The sequence below is a fragment of the Cimex lectularius genome, unplaced genomic scaffold (genome assembly GCF_000648675.2).
Source record: "Cimex lectularius strain Harlan isolate CLEC.00 unplaced genomic scaffold, Clec_2.1 scaffold47, whole genome shotgun sequence".
In the NCBI taxonomy this organism is placed as follows: Eukaryota; Metazoa; Arthropoda; class Insecta; order Hemiptera; family Cimicidae; genus Cimex; species Cimex lectularius.
Window position 1 is genome coordinate 1,575,834 of NW_019392686.1, and position 27,616 is coordinate 1,603,449.

Below are 27,616 nucleotides of genomic sequence, written 5' to 3' on the forward strand. Positions count from 1 at the left end.
TCCCCAGTTCGCAATTTCTTGACCTTTCTGGAGCCGTTGGAACGGCTGGCCTTATTGCACGTTAATATTATGAAACAAAATACGAATACCCACTGCAACTTACGGCCCGCAATGATATCCCTACATTCATAAATAAACCGTGGCATAATTTTTATGTTTTATAGAACGAAACTTGAGTCTTACATCTGGAAATGAAGATGCAGGGAAACTAAATATCCTGGGCGGAGTGCAAGGTCCATGACGTTCAAACATTGGCTAAATTGGATAAGCGATTCTAATTTTCTAACGTCTTTTTATAGCTCAACCCTACTCCATCCAAATGAAAATCCCTTTCTAAATGCCCATAACGACAGAAAAATACAACATTATGTGTAGGCAAAATTACCAAAGCTGAAACAATTGTAAATTAATTATAATTAAATTGAAACCACACTAAAGAACCTTTGAAATTTTCATATTATACGATTTGACACGTTTACCCCCAAAAGATAACAAAATTTAAATTCACATTATTTTACTATTTATAAAAACTTAAAAATTTTACAATTCAATCGGCATGAAATAATATGTCGTTAAGATAGGACGCAGATCAATCTCGTTTAATTACAAAGTAGATTAGATGGATGACACTCGAGATATGGATGTGTTAATATTTTATATAAAAGAATCTCTTACAGTAGGAATAATATTTCTTTATAAGTCAAAATAATAAGAAGTTTGAATCAATAGTTTGAAACAGTCAATTAAAATGTACATTTTGGCATATATAAATTTTAAAATTATAGTGGATGATCACTTTTATTGTATACTTCTATCCAATTACTTATACAAATCAAGATCTAAGTTTTATTTTCCAAACGAAATGTTTTACGAACTATCCCTTCAAAATAACTATATCTTAGTATTATTAAAATTAAGTTAAAAATTTGACTGCCGCTATAAATGCAAAAAAATATGATGAAAAGAAAATGGCAGCAACGGTGGGCTGGATCGTGACAGAAGCTCTCAGGTGTTGGTAGGTACTGACTCTTAGCAGAAACGTCCACTCACCTGTTTAAGGATAGGCCATGCCAGGCTGACACACGCATTTACTTTTGGGCTCAAGCAGGCGTATGTGTCCGGCATACAAAGATAATCCATTAGAGTTCGAGGTCCGTTTGTCCAATTAACTTTTTTCCATTAATTAATCTTTAAGCAAGGTATTGATTGAGATAAAAAAGTCAATGGCACGAGCGGGATTCGAACCCACTTTCTTCGGCTAGATACGCCGCTGCTCTACTACTTGAGCTATCGTGACCTCGATCCACTCGGACACTATATATATATTACGCAGGGCGGGCGACAAGGACCCGAGGGGTTAAAAGCCTGGGTAGGCCCGTACCCCATCCCTAAAAGGTCCGGGACCTGGTCGGCTCACGAGTCCTGCATAAACCTTTTGGACCTATTCACAAACCCCAGGATTGTGGACCATTTTATCCTGGGGAGTGTTTTGGTTATGTCCTCTCCTTCGAAAGTATCAAATCTTTTCCTAGCATACCTATCGCATTCTGCAAGGTAGTGTCGAGCCGTTTCTTCTTTTGTTTCGCAGAAGCGGCAGAAGGGGTCTGGTAGAGTACCCATTATGAAGAGGTGTCTTCTCAAGGGGCAATGGCCCGTTAGGATACCTATCAGCCTCCTTATTCCCCTCCTAGAGTTAGAGAGTAGCCATTTCGTTTCTTTAGGTTTGATTTCCTTCAGAAACTCCTTCGATTGCCTGCATCCGGGGGACATATTCCATTCCTTAAGGAATTGTTTCATGCCCCAGCTACCTATACTCTCTTTTGCTGTGCTTAAAGAGTGGGGTAATACCGGTTGTGGTCCGACGAACTCAGTATTTGATCCTTCCTTGGCCAGGCTGTCCGCCTCCTCATTGCCATAGTGCCCCTTATGAGCAGGTATCCATATGAGGGTTACCCTATTCTCATACCTGGTGATAGTCCTATTAATGAGTTCAACGGTTTCCTCTACCAGTCTAGATGTTGATAGTTCTTTTTGTAATGATTTTAGACTGGCCTGACTGTCGGAAAAAATTTTAATATCTTTTCCCTTAATCTTGTTATCCATAAGTGTTCTGCAGCAAACATTGATGGCCCAGACCTCTGCCTGAAAGACCGAGGTGTTATTACCAAGAGGGGAGGAGATGCTGATCCCTAATTTAGGTATGTGTATTCCAGCACCGCTTCCCTTATCCTTAAAGAGTGAGCCATCGGTGAAGCAATCTAGGCTACGATGGTCATCATCAGACCTATAGTTATAGTCACAGGGAGTAACTACCTCACTCGGACACTAACTTCCCATCTCAACCGCGCCTTTTGAATTTTCCTCCTTTTTGCTATTTTTCAAATGTCGTGAAATCGGATTGGATTCTCGGCGACAAATGAAATGGCCACGGAGAGCTTTAGTGAAATATACTTCATTTAAATTCACTAATTTCGTGGCCAATTGACCATTTAACATCATACAACTAATTAAGGTTTTTAGTTGATATAAAAAGTCAATGGCACGAGCGGGATTCGAACCCACGACCTTCGTCTAAATACGACGCTGCTGTACCACTTGAGCTATTGTGACTTCGATCCACTCGGAGGCTAACTTTCCATCTCAACCCACCTTTCGAATTTTCCCTCCTTTTTGAGATTTTTTTATTTGATCAATCGGACCACGAACTCTAATGGATTTAATAATTAAACAGAAGTATATTTTTACTAATGATCTCTGTGGCCATTTCATTTGTCGCCGAGAATCGAATACACTACACGACATTTGAAAAATGGCAAAAAGGAGGGAAAATTCGAAATTTCCTCATTTACATCAATTCACTGATTGTCTTCTCTCTTTCTTCGACGGAAGTTGCCAGCTTACATAAACTCATTGAATTGTAACATTAAAGAACTGACAGGAAACTCAAGAGCCAGACGGATTTTGAAAATTGAATTGCCCCCCGTTGAAAAAATTGAACGAGCCCCCTTTCTACGACAACCGTTTTTTTCAACAAAATGCAAAATTTTTGGGCCTTTCAGAAGCGCAATACAAAAACATGGGTATACCGCTGGAATTGAATGGAGAACTTTCGACGGAATTCGTAAAGCTCCAGGAGTTTGTAGTTATTAACAGTTACCAATCCAACGTTTTTAAAAAATTCCAAATTTCAACATTTTTGTTTTTTCTGAATTTTTCGTGCAGAGTTTTTAAACAATGATGCAATGTAAATAGGTTTCCTTACAGAAAATTTAACGTTCTTTCAGGTGGCATAGAAGAGATTTTTCTACAATCATTAATTATGAAGTTTATAAGCAATTTAATTGACCTAAGTCGAAAAATTAAAAAACACCCAAAACCTGAAATTACTTCCTTACTGTCGAGATTTGGACAAGGGTTTACAGGATGTTTTTTATTGCATATGGTGAGTAAAAACACCTGAAATTTTCGACACTATCGCCAGTCACCTTATAATAAAATGCCTTTGAACGGTAGAGTTCCTTGTAGACTAGAAATCGATTCGGTACAACTTTCAAAATTCTTGGAACGAATGGTCGATACAAAAGACTAATAATTTATACAACCATTCTTCGTGGATGTTAAGGGTGAATACAATGGCAATATTCAAATCATCGGCTATTAAACTGAAAATTTTTGGGAAGTATGCAATCAGGCAACGAGAGTGGCTGGTTAAATACGAAAGATGGAGTAGGCGGATATAAGAATTTAAAAAATTGGATGATATCTCTACATACGGCAGTCCGTTGTAAAATTCAAGCGATGAAATAATTTTTGAATAAAATAACGTTGAGATTCGACTAGGAATGAAATCTGTGAGGTATAGCACAACATCGAGCCTTAACTTGATATTCAAATAACTTTTATATATAGTATAAGTTCATTTTTGACATTAGACTAAAACTGTATATAAGGAGGTTGTATCAGACAGAATTAATTACGAATTTTAACTATAGGTTTTTATTGTGTGGTGAAATGTCAGAGAAAGTTGATCTACTGGACGTTCATATAACCCCAAACGCCTCTATTTGCCATTCTGTCTTCCCTAAGCAAAACTATGATTTTTATATACTGATACAGCACTCTGGGCTGCTTTGAAGCTCGAGAACATCCTACCAGCAACCAATCCTAAAATTTTATCTTGACAACCGTTACTTCCAAGTGTCCCACAGAAATTCATTGTCTCCTATCCATCCTATTCTAACAGGTGTCACACAGGGCAGCGTGCTCGCTCCTCTCCTTTATCCAATTTATACCTCCGACCTATTTACGCAACCTAACACTATCACCTCCTCCTTTGCCGACGATAGTGCAATCCTTTCTTCTGATAACGATCCTGTCACAGCTTCCCGTAATCTCCAAAATCACCTACGAATCCTAGAATGCTGGCTCCGTCAGTGAAGAATCAAGGTCGACGAAACCATATCAACAAACATAATATTTACCCTAAACAAGAAAACGTTCCCACCAATATACCACAACAACGTTCACATCCCAATTGCGAACCATGTACGATACCTCGGACTCTACCTGGACAAACGACTGACGTGGAACCCCATGTACGACTTAAGTGCACAGATGTAACATACGATGTTTCATGCTTAAAAGACTACTCGACAGACGATCAAAACTCTCACTAACAAACAAAAGAAAACATTACATCCTCCTGACCCCCATTTGGACATACGGACTTGTATTTTACGGGACTGCTAAGGCGTTCCAACCTCAATCGAATCCAATCCTTTCAGTCCAAAATCCTCAGGACAATAGTCATCGGCCCTTTCTATGTATCCAATCACACCATCCATACCGACCTAAATGTCCTTCTTATTACCGAGCTAGCCCAATCCCGCTACAAAACGTTCCATTCCAAACTATCCCATCATAGGACCCCTTTCATCAAAAACCTTTCATCCACCACATTGCTTAATAATCCCAACAGAAGACTGAAGCGTAGGTGGCCCCGAAACAACCTTAACACTGAGATCGGTCTCCTAAGACGGAATCCATCTCGCTCATCGTATTGATCACTGGTTTGTAGCTGTTCAAACTTTCATTCTACTGGTTTTTTTTTGGTTTTTTTAGGTCATATAAACCCTCAGGGTGCCGGCGTTTTTGCAAAAAAGCCCATTTAGCTGCTCGTAAGCCGGATAGAAAGTTTGGTGGTATGATATGGTCAGGGAGGTCGTTAAAAATGAAGGGCAATAACAAGGGGCTAAGGACAAGCCTGTTTAAGTCCAGTTTCAGCCAAGAAGTATTAAGAAACTGTACTTTTGATAGTCAGCTTTCTTTAGTTTTCAAAGTAGTCAATGTAACAAAACATAAACATCGACCAGTAGATAGATCTAACGACTTTAGAAATTTTAACTTTTGTGGGATTGTTCGGTAGACAAAATGACTGAAAACAATCAATCATGTCTTGTTTGAACAGTCTGAAACCGAAAGACGATAGACCTTGGCTTTGCAATCTTCTATGGACTTTTATCACCGCCCACGCGCTTTTCGTGCTAAGTTCCGCCTTCGCTGACGGTGAAAATTGGCCGTTTGCGCCTTAAGTACATCATCTCGAAACTATTCGGATAACACGGACAATTGTTTAATCCAAGGATTTGAGCCATGTCGCATCAGACGGGTTGGGCAGTTAGAAAAATAGCAAACTGGTTTATACTTATAACAAATCGTTTTTCGCAACAGAAAGAAATATATTTGGCCCCAATTTCAAATATTAACCACTTATTTATTTTATAACATATCTTATATTTATGTATATTAAATGAGAACACTTCAAGAAGTAATTTGTCTAAGCTACGCAATCTTCCTTCTTCGTTAAACGGTTCACAACATAAATTTATGTCAATTATCATAAATATAAATCCAATTTTTGTCTGTGACGGGATTTTTAAAGTACCAGGTGCAATCGGTGATGTTGCACATGTTGACTGGTGTCATAGAAGTGTTGAGATATTTTAGACTGAAATTCTTGATTTCGTTGCATGTTCTAGAATTTGGCCGAGCTACTCAGTTCGACTCCGTAAATCCAAATCAGTCTAAGTGTTTTGTAAGCGGTTAGTTTGGTAAAGCCCAAGAATTTGTCGATACCGGACTTGGCTGGATTGTGGCATTACCTTGTTGTTTATGTGCACTGGTGGGCAGGTTTGACGTTTAAACGTAAACGTAACTTGTTGGCTTTTTTGCTCGGTCAACCTGATCAACCACCAAGTAAATGAATTTATCTAAAAAATGTCCATGCTTCAGATGGCAGCCACTGGGTTCGAATTTCCTAACATGTTTCATGGTAATTAGCGTTAACTCTACTTTTAAACATTTTTTTTATTATTTGCAAAATATACTATATAACTAGTTATGTTCAATAAAGTTACTACATAATGAAAAAAGACATTTTTGTGCTGGATCAGCTAAGGCAATTTTTTTTTCGCCGATCACGCCGGAAATCGGTCAAACATGCAAAACCCCCTTTGATTTTATCCAAATTCCGCGTTATTACAACCGTTGGAAAGCAGAATATGTCTTATCTAAAGCATGTAAATAATGTTTATGATTTTAAGCTGTTATAAGTGTGAAAACTAAATTCAACAAAAACTCCTCAAATGTTTTATTTTTATCTCTAGTTCTTTGACTCTGAAACGTTTGAAACTTTGAAATGTGTATACAATTACCTGCAGTTTAGAAGAATATATACCCTGTAAAGTTTCTTGTGTATCAGTTGAGACACCATTTTTGTGATTTTCATATTTCAAAAAATCGGAGGCGACTTTTTGAAATGCAAAAATTTTGTACAGACATTTTTCCTAAAAATGTGTATTCAGGAGTTTTTGAGGGGGAAAAAACGAATATCGACTTGTTTCTTGTTCAAAAAATACATTATTTATTTTGCTTCATTGGTAGGTCATAAATTATGTACTTCCATACCCTTGCTATACATGCCGAATACAATTTTGTCGTAGTGACCAAGTAACTTAGCAAAGCAGACTAAAATATTTTTTTAGCCGAAACACATTTGAAATTTATGATGCACACGCAAAAATTCTTGTTTTTTTTTGTTTTAAGTCCAGTTTTTTGTTAGTAATCTGCTGTAGCGTATTCCAAATTGTAATAAAAGTTCAAATTATAGTTTCTTAAGTAATGTATTGAAAATAATGAATTGGCTGCTTTAAAAGTGTTTTAGAAATATTTTGTCGTACTGACTCAAAATCTTACATGGTTGAATATTTTTTCTTTCTCGTTTTTCTTTCTTCATCTTCAGAAAAGGTAGTAGTCTGAAGTGAACTGAGAAGTGGTTTTATACATTAACTAATTTTATTACTAGAACTATATTTATTACTTTTATTAGCCCAGTGAAGGTAATGAATAGATACAGCAACATTGTACAAGGAGATCTCCAGACAAACCAAGAACAATGTGAGAATGCTTAAAAGAAACAAATAAATATTCGAGTCACTCCGGAATTAACAACAACAGAAAGTATGGATAGTGATGAGGAGTCGGTGGCCGCAACGATTTAGGTGTTGACACGGCGCTCATCACTTTAAGGTAAAGGTCCAGGGTTCGAATCCAGCGGCCCAATTTGACCCGACATACTTATGGGCTTTTTTTTTTTCAAAAACACCGGCAACCTGAGGGCTGATATAACCTCTGCTGTTGCGATCGTAAAAAAAACAGGGTAATGATGCTTTCACGAATGAAATTATTAAAATAGCGTAAAGAAGATGAAATTTGGACAAAATTTTCAACCAGATTTTAGAAGAAAAATTCGTAGAACATACCTGATCTTATATTGATACAAAAGAGGAGGAATTAGAACGATTAAAAACCACTATATCTCAACTACAACCCAAGCAAGGCATTCTCGTCAATTCTAACCTTATAAAAGACTAGAATCTCAACATCCTCCAGGACAAGCAAGTTTTCGGAAAGGTTTCTTAAAAATTGATATATCCACGTGATTAATCAACTGATAGAAAAAGCATCAGAATTTAATTGTCCAGTTTACATCCTTAACACTTTATGACGTCTAGAAGATAGTGTAGAGGAAATCCTTAGATATATTAATTGGAAGGAAAATGAAAAGATAAGAATTTCGTGGGGAAACTGCTTACTTTCACTTTACGGATGACAACTCTTTGCTGAGTCAGCGAAACAACTGAAAGAAATGATAGCCTCTCCGTACCAGCAAATGAGCACGTTTAAAAATAGGTTCAGGTTGAAAATCAAGACTAATTTAATGAAAAAAAGGAAATAAAAATCGAAAAAACAACAGCTTGATGTCGCCGATAAAGTAGAGATACATTTGGATGAATTGTCGAGCATCTCAGGAAAAACCTCAAAATAGAATAAAGTCGAGTATCAGACTCTTGCTTAAAGCAAACTATAACCTATGGTGAACAAATTTGATGGGTAAAAAAGATAAATTCAGATTCACTAGCAGCAACAGAATTACACTCAACTTTACAAGAAGGAATCACAACAAAAAAAGCCTAAATACTTCAAAAACCCAAATAAAATATGCCACAAGTACAATTAAAGTTTTAAAATGAAATTGGGCAGGCCACTTGATGGGATTTCAAGACGATCGATGGTCCAACAGCCACAAACTAATTATGAAGAATATGTAGTTAACCTAGAAAAAGGAGAGGCAGAAAGCATGACCAGCTTGGAATTTAAAAACCAAAAACCAAAAAAGCTCATTTCAATTTAAAACTCAAATAGAGGAAACATATGTTGTTTTTGAAATTATTTATATACATTTTATGGAAATTGCAAGCTTACTTATTCATTGGTTCAGATCTATTCTTTAATAATTTTTTCCTTCTGTAATATTGTTTCTTCTTCACAGTCTATTCATTCTTTAATAAGAGAGATTTTGTTCTTTTTTATATTTGGTTTGCTTCATAAGTTTTTTTTGTTTACTTTCCAGTTTCTATTAGGGCTTTTTTTCGCACTCACACAAATAAATACATTCACAGCTATATACATTGTGTGTGTGGTGATTAGTGACCGTTAGTCGATAATTATTCAGAAATCGTGAGATGCGGTCTGGTATGATGTAGGTTTCAGAAAAACATTTTCTTTATCGTGCCAACTTTTCGAACTTTATTGAGATCATCTTCAGGGTTCAAATTCTTGCGGCACTCTCAACACGACACGCAAGAATGGCACAATTACACAGAAGACTAAGACTTTGAGCCCTGAAGATGTTCTCAATAAAGATCGAAACGTTGGCAAGATAAAGAAAATGTTTTTCTGAAACCTACATCACACCAGACCGCATCTCACGATTTCTGAATAATTATATACATTGCATTCATTCTGTTTAGTAGATGGAGTACTCAATATTCCATCATCAGCCCCTCCCGATTCACGCTAATAAATACACTCACTAATACAAAACACAAAACACATATTTTGACGGCTATATACAATCAAAAATTCCCAATTCCCCTAAAAAGCGGAACAGGGGGACCTGAGCCATGTCCAAGAAATATTCTTAAATACGGCGGCTTACCTACACGCTCTCTGTATGGAGCCAAGGGATAACACCCTCTATTATGTAGGACACATCGAATTAAGTTTTTATTATCTAATAAGACACGATTTTTCCTGCATTTGATTAGTTTGTGAATATCTATTTTAGCCTTTATTTTTACATTTTATTTGGTTTTCTTGTTTTATTAGTTAGAAACGGAGGTCAACCTATGTTGGTGGTGCAAAATAATGACTTTTTATGAAGAAAGGTATTGAAAATATACTGTACATATGTTTTGCTTACCTTTTTGGTGACGAGCTGTTGCAGGATGACTGGTTGAAGGTTGTCTTCGTCTCCACTCAGGGTGGAACAGGTTGAGCAATCGCTGGCTTTCCTCTGAGGTGTCCGCAGCGAATAGTCAGCGGGTTCCAGCCCCCAAGAGCTCCAGGAACTAGTCGCGGAACACTCGGAGCCGGAGTCTTGTCCGCTCCTGGAGTCGTACTCGGCCCGGAGCCTCTCGATCTCTTCGAGGCTGAGGGTCGACGAGGCCATAAGAGGGTCGTCTGAATAATCGCTGATGACGACCGACGGAGTGCGGAGGTGACGGGGTGGCTCCTCCTCTTCCTCGTCGTCGTCTTCTTCGGTGCGTGCGGCCTTCCTCGCCTCTTCGTCGCTGCCGAGGGCCGAATCCGGGCTGAGGGGGGACGGCAGCCGTCGTTTGCCGCCTCCGACGATTCCCCCGCCTCCGAGGCTTACGACACCGACGCGCCGTGACCTCTCCATCAAACTGAGCGATTCCAACGACAGGTCTTCCATGCCCTCCCGCCGCTCATATGCACGCCCTCCGCTCCCCCCACCCCGCACCAGCTCACTCCAGTAACCCCTAAACAATTAATATTAAAAGTTAAAACAAAAGTCAAGATACATAAAATTCTTAATGAAGGATAATATCATATTTTGTGAGTGAGTGAAAGAGAAAGAGAAAGAGAGGGAGAGAGAGAGAGAAAGATTTCTTACATTAGAAAGATAATTATTATTTACAACAGAAAAACGTATACACACATGGACAAACTCCGTCTGTCGGAGGTCGTTGCAGAAAGACACATGGATATATTTACAATGGCAACTTCATGAAAACATATTGTTGCTATTAAAAATTATAACATTAAAAAAATTTGATAAAATTATGAAAGAAGAAAATTAAGAACTGAATATGAAAATTAACTTACACTAAAGAATAAAATAAAAATTAGCAAGAATAAAGGAATATTAAATTGAACAGAATAATGTAAATAAAAAAATAGAAAAACAGAAAAAAGAAGATATTAACTCAACTTAGTTGTGAATAAAAAACACGTAAAGTATTACATCTTTATGTTTTTTATTCGTAACCAACGTTGAGTTCATATCTTCTCTTTTATGTTTTTCTATTTTTTTCTTTACATTTTTCTGTTCAATTTAATATTCCTTTATTCTTGTTAATTTTTATAGCGGAAATAAAAGAACATTGATTTGCATGAGAATAAATTAAATTAACAGAAAAATTGATCAAATTATTAGAAATAACCCAATAATCCTTAATTAAAAACAAAAATAATGGAAAATGAAATCTATGCAGAAAACAAAAAAACATTTGGAGATCATGAGATGCGGTCTAGTGTGATGTAAGTGTTAGAATTTTTTTTTTATCGTGCCAACGTTTCGATCTTTATTGAGATCATCTTCAGGGCTCAAAGTGTCTGTTTTCTGTGTAGATGTGACATTCTTGTGTGTCGTGTTAACCGTGTCCAACAAAAACATCCCTCCAAAAATCCAAAACTTTCTATCTCTTGGTCCCGAATATTCCATTCCTTACAACAAAACAGATTATATTATAACAGCTAAATTAATTACTGATGTAGACTATGCAATCCAAAAGTCAACAAAAACTGAAGAAGAAAAAGACATAACACGATCAAAATACATTAACACAATAACAAATCATTTATAACACCTCACTACAAATCAACACAACATATCACACAAACATACATCAAAACAAAAATCTCAAAAATAATCCTAATATACTCATTCTTTATGCTGATAAAACAAAACAAACAGTAGCAATGTAGCAATCAGCAAAAAAGAGGACGAAGAAAAAATTATCAACGACACAAACACATACAGCACAATCAAATCTGACCCTAGCCATTCTCTCATCGAACAGACAACGAAAATCTTTCAAGAAACACTTAAAAAGAAATTGACATATACACCTACAAATGGGCACTCTCAAACGACACACAAGAATGACACATCGGCACACACAACAAACACTTTGAGCCCTGAAGATGATTTCAATAAAGATCGAAACGTTGGCACGATTAAGAAAATGTTTTTCTGAAACCTACATCACACCAGACCGCATCCCACGATCTCCGAATAACATTGGCTAACTGTCACTAAACACCACACATTAAGTTAAAAATTAAATTCCTGAACTAATTCGTTTCTATAATTCCAGGCGTGCCGGGCATATTGGATCAGTTCTTTTTGGTTTTTTGTACCTTTCAAATAATTAATAAAGGGATTTTTAGGCAAATGGAAACAGTCCAAATGGAGCCGACGGATTTCACCCAGGTGAACGCTCAGCTGAAAATGATTAATATTTTCGATAGCACCTGAGTTGCAGAGTAAGAAAATTCCAGAACCTCCATTAAACTACTGAGCCGAATTCAGTTGTAATAGTTAAAAAATCTAAATTTTAAAGTACCCCATTATAAACAATGAAGGCAGGTACATATATCTAATCAGGAGATAAAATTTAACTTACAGATAACTAATTTAATATTGGTAAGATTTTGTTTTACTACCAAAATTATTATACAAATACACTTCAAAGAACATTGTGGTACTGTGAGTTCCATAGTGAGCGGTCAAGAATGGCAATACTTTCACACAAAACCAACATGACGCCACAAGAATAGCACCACACTTTATGCCCTGAAGATGACCCGAATAAAGGTCGAAACGTCGGCAAAAAAATGAAAAAGTGTTTTTCAAAACTACGTCATTCTTGACCGCTCCTCACAACTTCAACAAATTGTGAATACTATAAAATTCTATTCATTCCTGTTTACATAGTTATAGGATATTTTTGAAGGTTCAGTAAATTTGATCGTATAGTAATATATATAAATTGATAACACAGTGGTTGTCTACTTCAACAATAAGTAGATTGTTTGTTTGTTGAACTGTTTTATTAATTTATTTTTAATTTGCTGTTTACGTTTTTATTTGAATGTTGCTTTACCAATTTCTAGTCAATTTTTCCTCTTTTCATTGTTGGTGTGATCTAAAGTAATTTTGCACGACTCTTTTTTCCACCTGGGAACATGTGATGCCAATTAACAGATATAAATGAATCCTTGAGACTATTAATTATTTAAGCCTAATAAAATTAATTAAATCATAAATGTCTCAGTTGATAATATTTAAAAAAATGTGCTATCAATAATAGTAATGTTCATTAGCTCAATATGGAAAGAATTTGTGAGCAGATGGATCTACAAAAGCGGTGTGGAATTACAGTACGGAATTACGATATTCAAGTTGTTATTGTTTGGTTAATTATTAAATTGATAATATAATTAACGAAGTAAACCATTCAACGTTAGATTAATAAATGAATTTTTGAAAGTAAAACTAATAATTCGACTGTATTTAAAAAACATACACACATGATTTCAAATCTCTCTTTTACCACATGTATCTTCCTCCTTGGACTTTTTCTCATTTTCTACCCATTTAACCGTACATTTATTTCTCTCCTTTTCCTCCACCCATTTCTGCTCGATTTATTTTTATGCTTTATTCATACTGCTCTTATACTATCTCAAACGCTCTTTCTCTATCCCACTCACTCTCTCTTTGTCACTCGTCTGTTTGTCTGTCTGTCTCTCTCGCTCTCTCTTTCTCTCTCTCTCTCACGTTTGTTCTTCTTTACCTGTGTTTACCACTATAATTTAATTATTCCATTTTTCATTTTATCTTATCTCTGTCTTTTATATATATATTATATATATATATATATATATATATATACACACAATTTATTTCTTTTTCTTTTATATCTTTATTTTTTATATCACTTTCGGTTTTTAATCTATGAATATATCTTTTTCATGCCTATCTACAATACACTCGAAAAAAAAAACGAACACTGGACAGTAAAACGCCCTTAAAAATTAATAATAATAATAATAATAATAACACCGGACATGTTGTTTATTTCAAACCGTATATATTTTATCGGTATAGTAATTATAACATATGTTAATGTAAGCCAAATTAAACAAGGTCAGAAATGTTAAGTTTTAGGAAAGAATATTTAATTATGATAGTTAAAAAAATTACCCAACCCCGAAAATCATTTAGCAATAGATTATAATTTGACTAACAATTTCTTTTCCTAGTTTTGCGCTTAATTGTTATTAACAACACCAGGTAATGAACTATTAGTTAAATGTTAATATATCACTGAATCAATTAATTAAGGTTTTTAGTTGAGATGAAAAAAAGCTAATGGCACGAGAGGGATTCGAACCCACGACCTTCGGCTAGATACGCCGCTGCTCTAACCAACTGAGCTATCGTGACCTCGATCCACTCGGACATCAACTCCCCCATCCCAACCCCACCTTATGAGTTTTCCCTCCTTTTGCCATTTTTCAACTCATAAGGTGGGGTTGAGATGGGGAGTTGATGTCCGAGTGGATCGAGGTCACGATAGCTCAGATGGTAGAGCAGCGGCGTATCTATCCGAAGGTCGTGGGTTCGAATCCCTCTCGTGCCATTAGCTTTTTTTTCATCGCAACTAAAAACCTTAATTAATTGTAATGTTTAATTGGTCAAGCGGACCACGAAATTAGTGAATTTAATATCACTAAATGATTTTCCCGTGTTTTGGTAAATATTTTGTGAAAACATCTTGATTAAATAATTTTTATTAAAGCTCGTAATTTTTTTATTTGATTCAACTTTCTTTAAATTATTATGATAAAAACGATAAAAATAGATGTAGTTAGAAGTAAACAACAAAATATGAGGGACCTTTTTTTCCTTGTATATATACACATATAATATAAACAACAGACGTATTTCAATTGTATGAATCAATTAATTCATTGTCAAATTAATTTAAATCATTTTTCTCAGTAACTACAATTACAACATGCATTCAATAAATTACTCAAAAAATAAATAAATAGCATTATTTAATGGAAGTTTTACTATTTTGCATTATTATTAACAGAAAATTTTCGATAAAAAATACATTCATTTAAAAAAATGAACAAAAATGTGGCGTTTTAATCAAGACATTAAATTCATAAATATATTGTTCTGTGAAAAATATTTTGTAAAGGCCTGATGGATAATATATCACAATAACTATAGCACATTGAAAGGCGATTCAGCCTGTGCAAATTTTGTTCTGCTGTTCTCAACAGCAGAATCACCCCCCATTTCTTTCTCGTTATGACTATAATTTACATAATTACGTTTTTATTGGTGGTATCAAATTTCTTTAAAGACCAATTCAGTCCCAACATTGCCAAGGGACTGTACCACTATTGGAACTGTTTTACAGTCCTTGGCAATTTTTGGACTGAGTCGGTATTCAAAGAAATTTAATGACATGTTTTAAAAACTTAATTATTTCAAATTTTAGACATCTTTACGATTGTTTTGCCCTGATGGTTACCCTAAAATAGAAAGAAAGTTTGGCTGGAATTGTTTTCATTAAGACCATACTCAGATCCAGATTGTGAAAAGTCAATTAATTACATATTAAAAATTACAATATTTTTTGGGATTATACAAACGCCTCAAAGGTCAATAAATCTATTATTATTTACGTTTTGTATGCCAAATATTAATTATTTATGGTTTTATTTATCAAGCGAACTTTCCACCAGGTTTTACTTAGCAAAATCCAAAGCGCCTATGGATCGATGTTATTTGGAAACATTGTTCCGAAATTTTTCGTTTTGTACCACGACCAAATAATTTACTTTCTATCAAAATCATAATTAAATAATTGGTTTTTGGTTGAACAAGTTGGGGAAGATGTCGTTTATTCGAAAGATAGGTGTTTGAAAAACGTGTTTAGCAAATAACATGACAATAGTGGCTGCCAATTAAAAATTTTGCGCACCGTTGAATTTAGGGTCAAAAAAACCTTTCAAAAATGTACATTGCGAGTAACTTGCTGTTTGAAATAACCAAGTTGCTATCCGTATCCCGTTATTTTGGAGAGTTAGGTCGGACCTTTTAGTTCATGAGAAACTGGACAAACAATAAAAATTGACGTTTTTCGAAAACACGCAAATAATACAAATATATATGGGGAGGGAACAGAAGTTAAACTCATCCTTTCTACAAAATTGTCACGGGATTACAATATTTTAGGTTCATATGAGATTCAGGAAAAGAATGAGTTGGTCTAATGAACAAAAATTGGAACAATTTCATACGTAATATCTTGAAAGATTAATTGTTCACGCCTACTTATAGACATGGGCTGGGATTAACCTATTAAACATGTCACAAATGTTGATGTATTTACAGCCAAAGATAAAAGGCTTAACCAAAGCCTTGCTATTTTATTAGTGGTTCATTGATGTTTATTTCTGTAAGTAAAGTAGCTAAGTGAGTAAGAAATAACAAAAAGAAAAATTTAAATTGAAAACTTAAGCCTATCTTCTTTTACACCCCTAGTTTAACCACAAATTTGTTCACAAGTTCTCGAAACCATGGTTGAATTGTTCAAAATTGTGGTTTACAAGGCCTGAGTCTAATCAAAATTTTTGTGTATAAATAAAAATATCGGCTCGGTAAAAAGAAAGCTCTCATTACTATTTCTAAATGGGAAAAATGTACAGAATTAGCACTTAATTGTATATGATGTATGTATTACATGTAAGCAGTAATAAAAATTGTCAAATATTAAAGAAGAACTGTTTTTCTTATCATCTACTACAACGTAATGCTACTAATTTTGAAATTTTCTACATTCTAGGAAGCTTCAATTTAGAGAAATTTATTTAGTATTATTTGGCTCTGAAATTCATTTAGCATTCTTTGCCTCTGAGCAGATTGCTATATTTCTTCTATGTATTTAGTATAATAAGAAGATAAATGAAATTAGATGAAAGATAAAAGAGATAAATTAATATAAACTCTTTTACTATCTCTGTTTTTGTTTATTTCAACTGCTTTATTCATTCTACATTGTTATCTTTATCTCCATCTCACTTGTGTTCTCCCGATTTTGATTTCTTTTTGACTAACTTTCTTCGGTATGTTTTTTAGTTTCTCTCTACTTACTCCTCTTTATGTTTTGTTTTTCGTTGTTGTTATCGTCTACGTTTTATTCTCTCTCTCTCTCTCTCTCTCTCTTTCTCTCACTCTCTCTCTCTCTCTTTCTTTCTTCTCTTTTTTTATTTTTTCTAACTGTTTTATTCATTCTACATTAATATCTTTACCTCCATCTCACTTACTTTTTACTTGTTATCGTCTACATTTTTTTCACTCTCACTTTCCCTCGATTTATACCTACTTTCTTCCCTACTTGTTTTCCCTTTGTTTTTTTCCTACCTTACATCTTTTTACTTTCTTTCGATGCACATATATATGGATATATTTTATATATTTATATATTTTATTTTTATTTATATATTTTTTTTTATAAATTTTATTTTATTTTCTTCCTTATTCTATATTGTTCATATTTCTGTCTCATTCACACCCTTTCCCTTTATTTTTTCCATCTATTTTCCTTTGTTATATTTCTCTCTCTCTCTCTCTTCCCTTCTTTTTACATCAACCTGCTTACCTCTATTTATAGTTCTTTCTTTCCATTTCGTCACCCTGTGCCAAACTCACTCACTATCTCTCTCTCTCTCTCTCTCTCTATCTATCTTTCTATCTATCTAACTATCCATCTATCTCCCCTTCTTTCTTTCTCACCCTATTTTCACTTATTTACCTCTCGTTGTTTGTGTTTTGAATTTTTCATTCTGTACTGTTATCTTTATCTCCATCTCACTCATATTCTCCCAATTTTGATTTGTTTTCGACAATGTTTCTTTCAGTATGTAAGTTTCTCTCTATGCTTCTTTTTTTTAGTCTACTTACTCCTGTTTGTGTTTTTTTTCGTTCTATAATTTATTCAACTTTCTCTTTATCTTATACTTGTTACGTTGTATTTATTTGCTTTCTACATTCCTATCTCCACTCCTCTCTTTATCACTCTATCTCTCTCTCGCTCTCTCTCTCTCTCTCTCTCTCTCTCTCTCTCTCTCTCTCTCTCTCTCTATCCTTTTTTCTTTCTTTCTCACCCAATTTCTCCTATTTACTTCCCGTCCTGTTTGGGTTTTGAATTGTTCATTCTGTATTGCTATTATCTTTATCTCCATCTCACTCATATTCTCTCAATTTTGATTTGTTTTCGACGATGTTTCTTTCGATATGTAAGTTTCCCTCTATGTTTCTTTTTTTTAGTTTCTATCTACTTACTCCTGTTTATGGTTTTTTTTCGTTCTATAATTTATTCAACTTTCTCTTTATCTTATACTGTTTTACATTGCATTTATTTGCTTACCTACATTCCTATCTCCACTCCTCTCTTTAGCTGTCTGTCTGTCTGTCTCTCTGTCTCTCTCTCTCTCTCCCCCTCTCTCCCACCCTCTCTCTCTCTCTCTCTCTCTCTCTCTCTCTCTCTCTCTCTCTCTCTCTCTCTCACGTATTTTTGGTCGTCACTTAGTTATTTGACGAAGTATCTCAAGTACGACAATCTATTTGTAACATTTTACAACATATTATTGTATTATTTTTGATAAACGTGCAATTTTATACCAGTTATACCAGTTAATAAGTTAGAGAATGGTTCAATAAAAAGAAAATTAAATGTATGAAACATTCAAAGTTTTTAAAAATATTTTTGCCATTATGAATGAAGGTTACAGTGTGGTCGGATAACATTAATCAACTGATAACCGTATTATCTACAAATCTTTCAACCCTTACTTATCGTCGTACATGATGGACAAGACAAATGCCTGTTTGACGATAAGAAAAAAAAATTAAGTCATAAATAAGGATTATAAATAGTCGTTGGTTGAATAAAAAATATAAATATACTCGTTTTTGTTGTCGTTTCGAGCAAGAGAAAAACTGAAATCGAAAAAAGTACTGAAAGAAAAACAGCTAAGAGAATATTGAAAGGAATCACAAACAAGGATAAAGTGTGAAAAGGAAAATACCTTTAAATTATATACGTGAACACGATTCAAATAATATTTCTACAGCTTCAGAATAGAATAAAATTTATAAAAATTTGTTTAAAATAGGGTTCTGTGGATGACCGTTGGCCAGGCCTTTCTGCAAGGGTAAGTTCTGGCGAAACTCTCCGGTCCTTCTGCCATAGGGGTTCTGGACGTACTGAGGTGGCCCAAGGGGGACACGGCCTTGCAGCACACATGTCTCATGACATACTTAATCAAATGCTGTAGCATGTCGAACGAGAGGGGGTCGGAAACCGGACCCGAACCATGTATGGCTTATTTTTTTCCAAGTCAACTTAGAATGGGATACCTCGTTTAAAAGGAGTTCCGATTTTGGTCTTTCCATGCGGGAAGTGTAATGTTTGGTTTTGTTTATACACTCTTTCGGTATAATTAATAATTCATTATACGACTGCATTTTAATTAAATGTCTGACTAGTATTCAAATAAAGTGTAGGTTGTCAGTTTAGCGGATTAAATGGTTCAAACCATAAAACAAATATATGCAGAAAATCTCGTTTATATACGTGTATTATTTTTATGAATTTCCGTTTTCGTGTTTGGTTTTTAAGATATGAATTAAAACAATTCACCAATATCTTTTAAAAATTATAAATTGAAATGATAGAATTTGATCAAATCTTAGTTCTAGCCGTTGAAAATATTCGTATTTACAAGACTGTTGCGTTTGTTTTTAATCTGAGATATGGAAAGAAAAAGAGAAAGAGAGTAAGAATAAAAATGAGAGTGAGAATAAAACAGCTGTAAGATACAGAACGAAAAAGTAAAGATAAAATAAGAAAAATCAGTCAAACAGCTAGAAGAAAAAAGGGAAAATAGCACATTACAGGAAGAACGAGAGAGAGAGAAAGAGAGAGAGAGAGAGAGAGAGTGAGAGGGAGGGAGGGAGGGAGGGAGAGAGAAAGAGAGAAGATAAGAAAGAGAGATGTAAACAGGTATATAGAAAGATACATAGATAGATGAATAGATCGATAGGATGGATAGAAAGAAAAATAGATAGATAGATTTTTGACCCAAACGTGCGTTCTTCCTGATGTCAGGGTTAGTTACTTAAAATGCGAAATGAATGATTGAAATAAATCTTTTATTGATTATTCAAAATATCGTAATTAAAACGTTAAAAAATCAATGAAACTATAAAAAATAATGTAAAAGTTATGAAAAACAATATTATAATTAATAATGTTATTAAAACAAAAGAATAGATAAATAGTAATAGTAAAATAAGATAGATAAATAGATGGATAGATAAATAAACAGATAGATGGATAGATAGGTAGATAGATAGATAGAGAGAGAGAGAGAGTGAGAGAGAGAGTGAGTGAGAGAGAGAGAGAATGAAAAAAAGGCTAGAGAAAGGCAAATAGATGAAAGAAGACAAATTTTGAAAGAAAGATATATTGATAGGTAGTATGAGAGAAAATGAAAATGGAGAAAACAAAACATAATTAAAGGAAAAGTGAAATGAAGAAAGACAGAGAGGGAGGGAGAGAGAGAGAGAGAGAAAGAGAGAGAGAGTGAGAGAGAGAGAAGAACGTGAGATAACAAGAGAGAGATTAAGAGATAGATAGATAAAATACAAGGAGCAAGATTATATATAAAGTAGGACTAATCGTAATATTGAAAGAAAGAGAAGAAATATGGTATGGTTATGTATAATTGTACAGACAAAATTAGGCCTTTTGAACTTCAAAGGCATGGCAATAGATAGATAAAGACATAGTTAGATACATAGATTGATCGAGTGGTAGATCGACAACTAACAAGNAGAGAGAGAGAGAGAGAGAGAGAGAGAGAGAGAGAGAGAGAGAGAGAGAAGAGATAATATTTAAAAGAAGGAGTAGAAGAGTGAAAAAGGAAGAACGTGTGAAAGAGAAGCTGTCATGAAGAAGAGATAAACTTCCAAAGGTGTATGAACAGAATAACATAAATTGAGTGACTGATATTTACATTTTGTACTACGTAATTATGTTTGTTTCCATTATATTTAATCAAACATGTAAATAAAATTCTTTATTAATAGTTTTAAAATATTATCTCCCAATATGTGTTTCTTGTTATTTCGAACCGATTACATTGTAAATATAAAAATGTCAAAATTTTAATTTTTTTCAAATCGATTAGGAAATAATAAGTTTTGAAATAACGGAAACTTTTATATGCCCCCCCTTTCATACAATAATTAAGGCCTGACGAAAAATCTACAACTTCAACACGCAAGTCAGTTTTTTAATCATACCAAAATCTAATATGTCACTACATTAATTTTCTAGGGTTTCTTATTACTTTATCAAATTTACCAAATTTTATTTATAAAAAACAATATATATTTATTAAAAGCGTTGTCAACTAAAGGCTGGTGCAGTGACTGAATGACAGGGCTCCATTATCAAGTGGAAAATTATCGCGTCTAGCCGTCAAAGGGACAAAAAAATCAATTAAATCTCCCAATTATGTATAATCATTTCATCTGAATCGATGGTATCAACAGAGGAGGTAAGAGGTGCCACAATGACCTACATTTGTCAATAACCGGACTTTCCTTATTTATAAAACAATCCTCAGACAGCGTGGCACATCAAGAACAGTCTTTCAAACTGACATCACTATCAATCATCGTCTAATCTACTCAGCTAAATATGTAAAAATGTATGCACTTTGTAGACAATCAAAGACAGGTACAATACAAAATAATAGTTCAAATAAAAAGAAACCTTTTTTTTTAATATTGACAGCTGACAATTTAAAAATGTTTATAAAGAACTCATTTATTTTTAGGGATTAAGTAATTAAATATAAAGACAAAAATAATAATTAGGCATGATAGTATTTTAATGCATAATTGTATATCTCTCACTCAATTTATCTCCATATACTTACGCCATCACGTCCTGTGTTTCACACTTTCTTCCTTTTCCTTTCACTAAGCCTTATTTTGCGTACTCTTTATTCCCTTTTTACTTGTTTCAATCTGTATCGCTCTCGCTCCACAATCTCTCTCTCTCTCACTCACTCTCTCTCTCTCTCTCTCTCTCTCTCTCTCTCTCTCTCTCTCTCTCATACACACACACACTCGCTCACTCATCATTCATTCTGTATTTAAACTTCTTTGTCTCTCGCTTTTTATTTATTTTCTTCTATTTTTCTCCCTTTCTCTTTCTCTCACACTATTCCTCCAATCTCTCTCTCCTCTCTCTCTCTCTCTCATACACACACACACTCGCTCACTCATTCATTCTGTATTTAACCTTCTTTGTCTCTCGCTTTTTATTTATTTTCTTCTATTTTTCTCCCTTTTTCTTTCTCTCACGCTATTCCTCCAGTCTCTCTCTCTCTCTCTCATTCACACACACACACACGCTCACTCATTCATTCTGTATTTAACCTTCTTTGTCACTCGCTTTTTATTTATTTTCTTCTATTTTTCTTCCTTTCTCTTTCTCTCACACTATTCCTCCAGTCTCTCTCTCTCTCTCTCTCTCTCTCTCTCTCTCTCTCTCTCTCTCTCTCTCATACACACACACTCGCTCTCTCATTCATTTTATATCTTATCTCCTTTTCTTTTTCTATATCTTTTTCGTGTTGTAACGATTTTACATTCCACACTTTTACTATCTTTGTCTCCCACTTTTTATTTATTTTCTTCTAATTTTTCTACCTTTCTCTCTCTCTCTCTCTCTCTCTCTCTCTCTCTCTCTCTCTCTCTCTCTCTCTCTCTTGCTATTCCTCCAATCTCTGTCTCCTCTCTCTCTCACCCTCTCTCTCACACGCACACACTCGCTCACGAATTCATTTTATATCTTACCTCCTGTTCTTTTTCTACCACTTTTTCATTTTGTAACGATTTTACATTCCACACTTTTACTATGTTTGTCTCTCACTTTTTATTTATTTTCTTCAATTTTTTCTTCCTCTCTCTTTCTCTCTCACTATTCCTCCTGTCTCTGTATCCCCCCCCCTCTCTCTCTCTCTCTCTCTCTCTCTCTCTCTTCCGTCTGTCTGTCTCTCTCTCTCTCCCCCCATTCACTCCCTCTCTCTCTATTTATCTATTATCATTTAATACACAATACATCTTAGGTAATATATTATGTCACGTGTTTGAGATTTCCATTTACATCTTTTTTTACATTTTAATTTTAGTACTTTCTCTTACTCCCTCTCTTTCAGACAAACATCCATATAATTCTAAGGCCCATTTTCTATTTCCCTAGGCTTTCTTTCTAGCAGTTTTCTTGTACGCCTTGTGTGTACTTCGTAAGTTTCGGTACATAATAAAAAATTTCGAGAATTGTCTTACCACTCCATAGAGACCCGTGACTAGCATTCCTCCGAGACGCGACCGCAGGGCGCACCAAATTCTGTCATTATAGGCCTCAGGCGCGTGTGATAACCACTCGGAACTCTTCACGCCCGGCACCTGGGAAAAAAGAGAAAATAGTTTAAAGAGATTTACAAAACAGATAAACATCCTAAAATGTATTTTTGGCCATTCAGTGACCTGCCCTGAACAGTAAACTCTTATGCTCGATATTGAGACGTGGAAATTTTGTCAACATTTGCTTTTATTTCATGAATATTCATCACTGTAATGATGTAACACTGTAGTGTTTATCAATATTTTTTACCACACCCACATTATGTGGCTACTGTGATAAAGCTGGCATAATTATTTTTTTTAAATCTATATCTTTTTGGAAACAATTGACCATTGCCATAAAATAAAAGCTTTTCTTTAAAAAATAGCATCCCTGGGTTGTTCTTGGCGTGAAGTATCGTGGTTTTTTGACGACCTGAATATATTTTCTTCCAACATCTTGAACTGAAGATTTTTTCCTTTTGGTAAAATCGATGGAAAAGTTTACTTAATTAAACCTTACTCATGGTCTTCCCAAATAGGGACAAAAACAATTTTTCATTTGTTAGAAATTAGCTTAATCCCAATGATCGGCTAAAAGGAATAAAAAAGCCATCCTTCACAGGATACGGCCGGGCGGCGTAGCGTGAAATACCAAAGTTGTCAGACCAGATGGCCCTGGGACAACTGAACTGGTAAATTTAAAAAAGTTTTAAAGCTTTTGTTTGTTTTTCTCTTTTTGGAAAGACCGCGTGTTGTCAGGTTCGACCACCCGAGCGGTGTTTCCATTAGGTAAAAATTAAATTTCTTTGGTGTTTTCAAAATTTCTTCTCGAAAAATTACGGACTTTGTGAATTGTTTCGACAAATGTTAGATTTTTTAATCCAGAAGTTGTTGTCTCTAAAACCTTGAACTTAGACATTTTAATTGTTCCGATCCGGTGCACCCTGATAAAAAAATCGAACTACAAAGCGTACAGGACTCATTGAACACCTGGAATTTTGCAACTTGTTTTATGTATGTCAACCTTCGTATATCACTTAACACTTGTGCCCTATTTACATTAAGTGAATACACTAACGTCACACTACCAGGACTGACTAATGTACATATCTGTACAAGGCCAACCTACTATGTGATACAGATTCTTCTTTTTTTACAAAATTCTAATTTGTGAAACAATTGAGTAGGCTAGATATCACTCTGTCGTGCATTTTTTTCTTCTTTCAGTTTTCTTTTTAATCTATTCATTCTTCATTTCTTTCTCTCTTTGTTTCTACTATTCTCTTTTTTTCATTGTTTCACACGTTTTTACATTTTATTTCTTTTCTATCAATTTCTCTTTGGTTGTCCCATTTTTTCAACGCTCACTTACATCTTCTTATTTTTCTCTCATTCTTTCTCTCTCTCTCTCTCTCTCTCTCTCTCTCTCTCTCTCTCTTTCTCCCTCTCGATCATACACTATCAAACATTGTATACGTTTGACATACCAACGTTGGCGTAGTAGGACGTATATTTGCCTAGATTTGGTTTTCAATGAAGGCAGAATTTGCCAGTCTGAATGATTTACGTTATAATTTAAAAAGCAAATCTGCATGCTTTAGTCATATTTTTTCAATTGACTTTATGCACAGAAAATACATGAACATGCCTCTTGTTGATAAACCTCGTTTTCGGCCTTAACTTCATCAGTATTTCATCTATCAAAGTTGACAAGACGACCTCGTAAATCGTGTTGTTTACGTCTAACAGATTTTATTTTTAACAAGTGTCCATTGTGTTCCTTGTAATTATTTTCCCATTAATGTAACAACTAAATAGTAAACAATATCACTGCACGTCTCCTTTTAATTTTTATTATGTCTTCAAGATAAAAGAAGAATAAACTGTTTTGATATTTTCTTCATTCTTCAGAGTAAAAAAGGAACTATTCTAATTTAAGCTGCAGGCTATTAAATATAGCCGATAATGTGCTATTAGAAGATGCAATAAGTGTTTTTCCATATACATACAGTACAAATGGTATCTAGTGAACCCACTCGAGGGTAACCTTCAGGACACGTTCCTGAACAGAGAACACGCTCTGGCCGCGTTCTTCGACCTCGAGAAGGCATATGATAGGACGAGGAGCGATACTACGGAAATGTCACGATTTCGGTCTTACAGGTTAATTGCCACAGTTTCTCCGGGGTTTCCTAAAAAACCATTGGCTGGTCAGGCTTGGAACCGTGCTCTCCAATGATCACGTTCAGAAGAACGGTATCCCTCAAGGTTCGGTGATGAGCGGTGCGCTTTTTTTTGGTAGCGGTGAACACGGTATCGCTGACGGTCTCACCCCCGCAGATAAGAAGAAAGCTCACTGTGGACGGCCTCTGCTTCTACCATTCGAGGTAGGGTGCAGTCCGTGATAGACATTGTTGTTGGATAGCCGAGGAAATCGGGTTGTCATTTTCCACGTCGAAAACGGTGTATGTCCACTCTTTCTGATTGAGGAGGGCTCCCAGCATGCGGTACGTAGAGACAGCATAGATGACAGGTTGAAATTTCTTGGTCATATTATTTGGGCAGCCGGGAACGAGGGATGTCCTCTCCCGATTGAGGATTGGCCATACGCGGTTGACCCACAAGCATCTGCTTTTGAGCGAAAGCCCGCGCAGTTGCCTCTTATGCAGGGAAAGGTTGTTCGATGTGTCCCATACAATAAAGGTGTGTCATGCTTTGGCTCCCTACAGAGCGCGTGTTCGCGTGCCGCTGGATTTAAGAATGGTGCTCGAGCACATCAGTGTGTATCTCGGTCCTCTGTTTCACTTTCTAGAAGACGAGGGGCCATTAACTGTTTTTAGTTATAATCGATGTGATAATGTTTTGTTCAGATACTTGTATTTATTAGTGCGAGTTGTGAGAGGTATCTGTGAAATATAGCGTCATCATCGCCGCTCCAGCAGGGTGTGTGTGTTTTTAGGGTCGAATTTCATAAAAGTACCCCATTGACCCTAATGTAGTTTAGATTATTACTATGTATGTAGACCAATGGCAGAATACCCAGTACTCCACTGATTAATCAGCCTGAGTGCAATGCATGGATGTATTTATATGCACGAATGTATTATCTGTGCGACTGATTTATCTCATTTAATTGGTGTAAGGTTAGATTATAGTTTGCATGTGTTTGGGGCTGAAATGACGTAGTTATCCTCGTCGGAGCGATTTCCTGGACGCCTGGTTTAAGGGAGATACTAGCGATCCAGCCACATAACGGTGTGGAGGAACTCCCTGATGACTAAGGTCAAAACACCCAGGATGTGACAACCTGGGTGTATCTGAATAAGCTCACACTTTCTACCCATAAATAGGTAAATTTAGATAAATAAAGCATGTTAAACAATAAAATAATCCTTCATTATATTGTGCAGATAATAGTCACGTGGATTAGGTTTGTGGTCAGAAAAACAAATAGTGCAATTTTACCAACGCCGAGCTTTTGACGATATATTTGGTCTTCTGTGGGCAATTTTAATTAAGCTTTACATTCATATACACATATCACAGATTCTTGACAGCTTTCAGGTACGTAGTTAAAATTTATTATTATATTACTTACATATCTGGAATTAATTCGTTAACGTTTTTCAAGGTGATTTGTATGATTACCTAACAAGAATTAATTTTTTAATATGAAAATACACCGTACTTCACACGACTTAAAGCATGGAAGTTGAATAATTTTAGCTTACCGAAACGTCATAGACGCCGATTACAAAATCCCGAAAACAACAAAACAAGTGATTCATTATTCAAGCGAAGTAATGGCTAAACGTGTGCAAGTTTTCAAATTTGTTATGTAAATCACATTACCATTTGTATTATTTGTTTTTAGAACACCTTTTTTTTAGTGAATTATGTAATTATCAACTTGCCTTGATAAATGTGCGAGTGTAAGTTAATTTTTCTGTGCGTTTGACGGTTTTGTATGTGTGGTTGTTTAGGTGGTTTTTGTACGTGTAGGTATGTATGTTTGTTTATTGTGCGTGCTTGATAAAAAGGGGAAATGTGTAGTTATATATATAAAAAAGTGATTATATAAAAAAGATATGAAAAAGTGAGATATATTGTAAGACTGAGGAGAGGTGTAAAATGAAAATAAATGAGGAAAAAGTTTAAAACAAGCATAAAACTAGTTGGTATGTGTGAAATTATTTAGAGAGGGAAATGAAGATAAGTAAATAGATAGATAAAGGTAGAGTGAGAGAAAGATAAATAGAGAGATATCGCACACCCACAGGAATAGTCACAAACCCTAATAAAAGAAAATTTTACAGGAGTGTCAAATGAAAGTTTACTTTTTTTACTTATGTATTAAGTACATGCTATTACAGTTGTTGGCAATAAAACTGC

General features: G+C 34.9%; 1 protein-coding gene across 1 annotated transcript in view; it reads right to left on the reverse strand.

The window, feature by feature from the left end:
- Nucleotides 1-27,616, reverse strand: part of LOC106661051 (inositol-trisphosphate 3-kinase B) — a 350,651-nt gene that overhangs the window by 300,184 nt on the left and 22,851 nt on the right. Inside the window, exons 2-3 of the mRNA XM_014384150.2 lie at nt 23,165-23,284; nt 9,824-10,403 (exon numbers count right to left, since the gene is read on the reverse strand). Coding sequence (XP_014239636.1) covers nt 9,824-10,403; nt 23,165-23,172 — 588 coding nt within the window. The 5' untranslated portion in view covers nt 23,173-23,284. The remainder of the gene's footprint in view (nt 1-9,823; nt 10,404-23,164; nt 23,285-27,616) is intronic.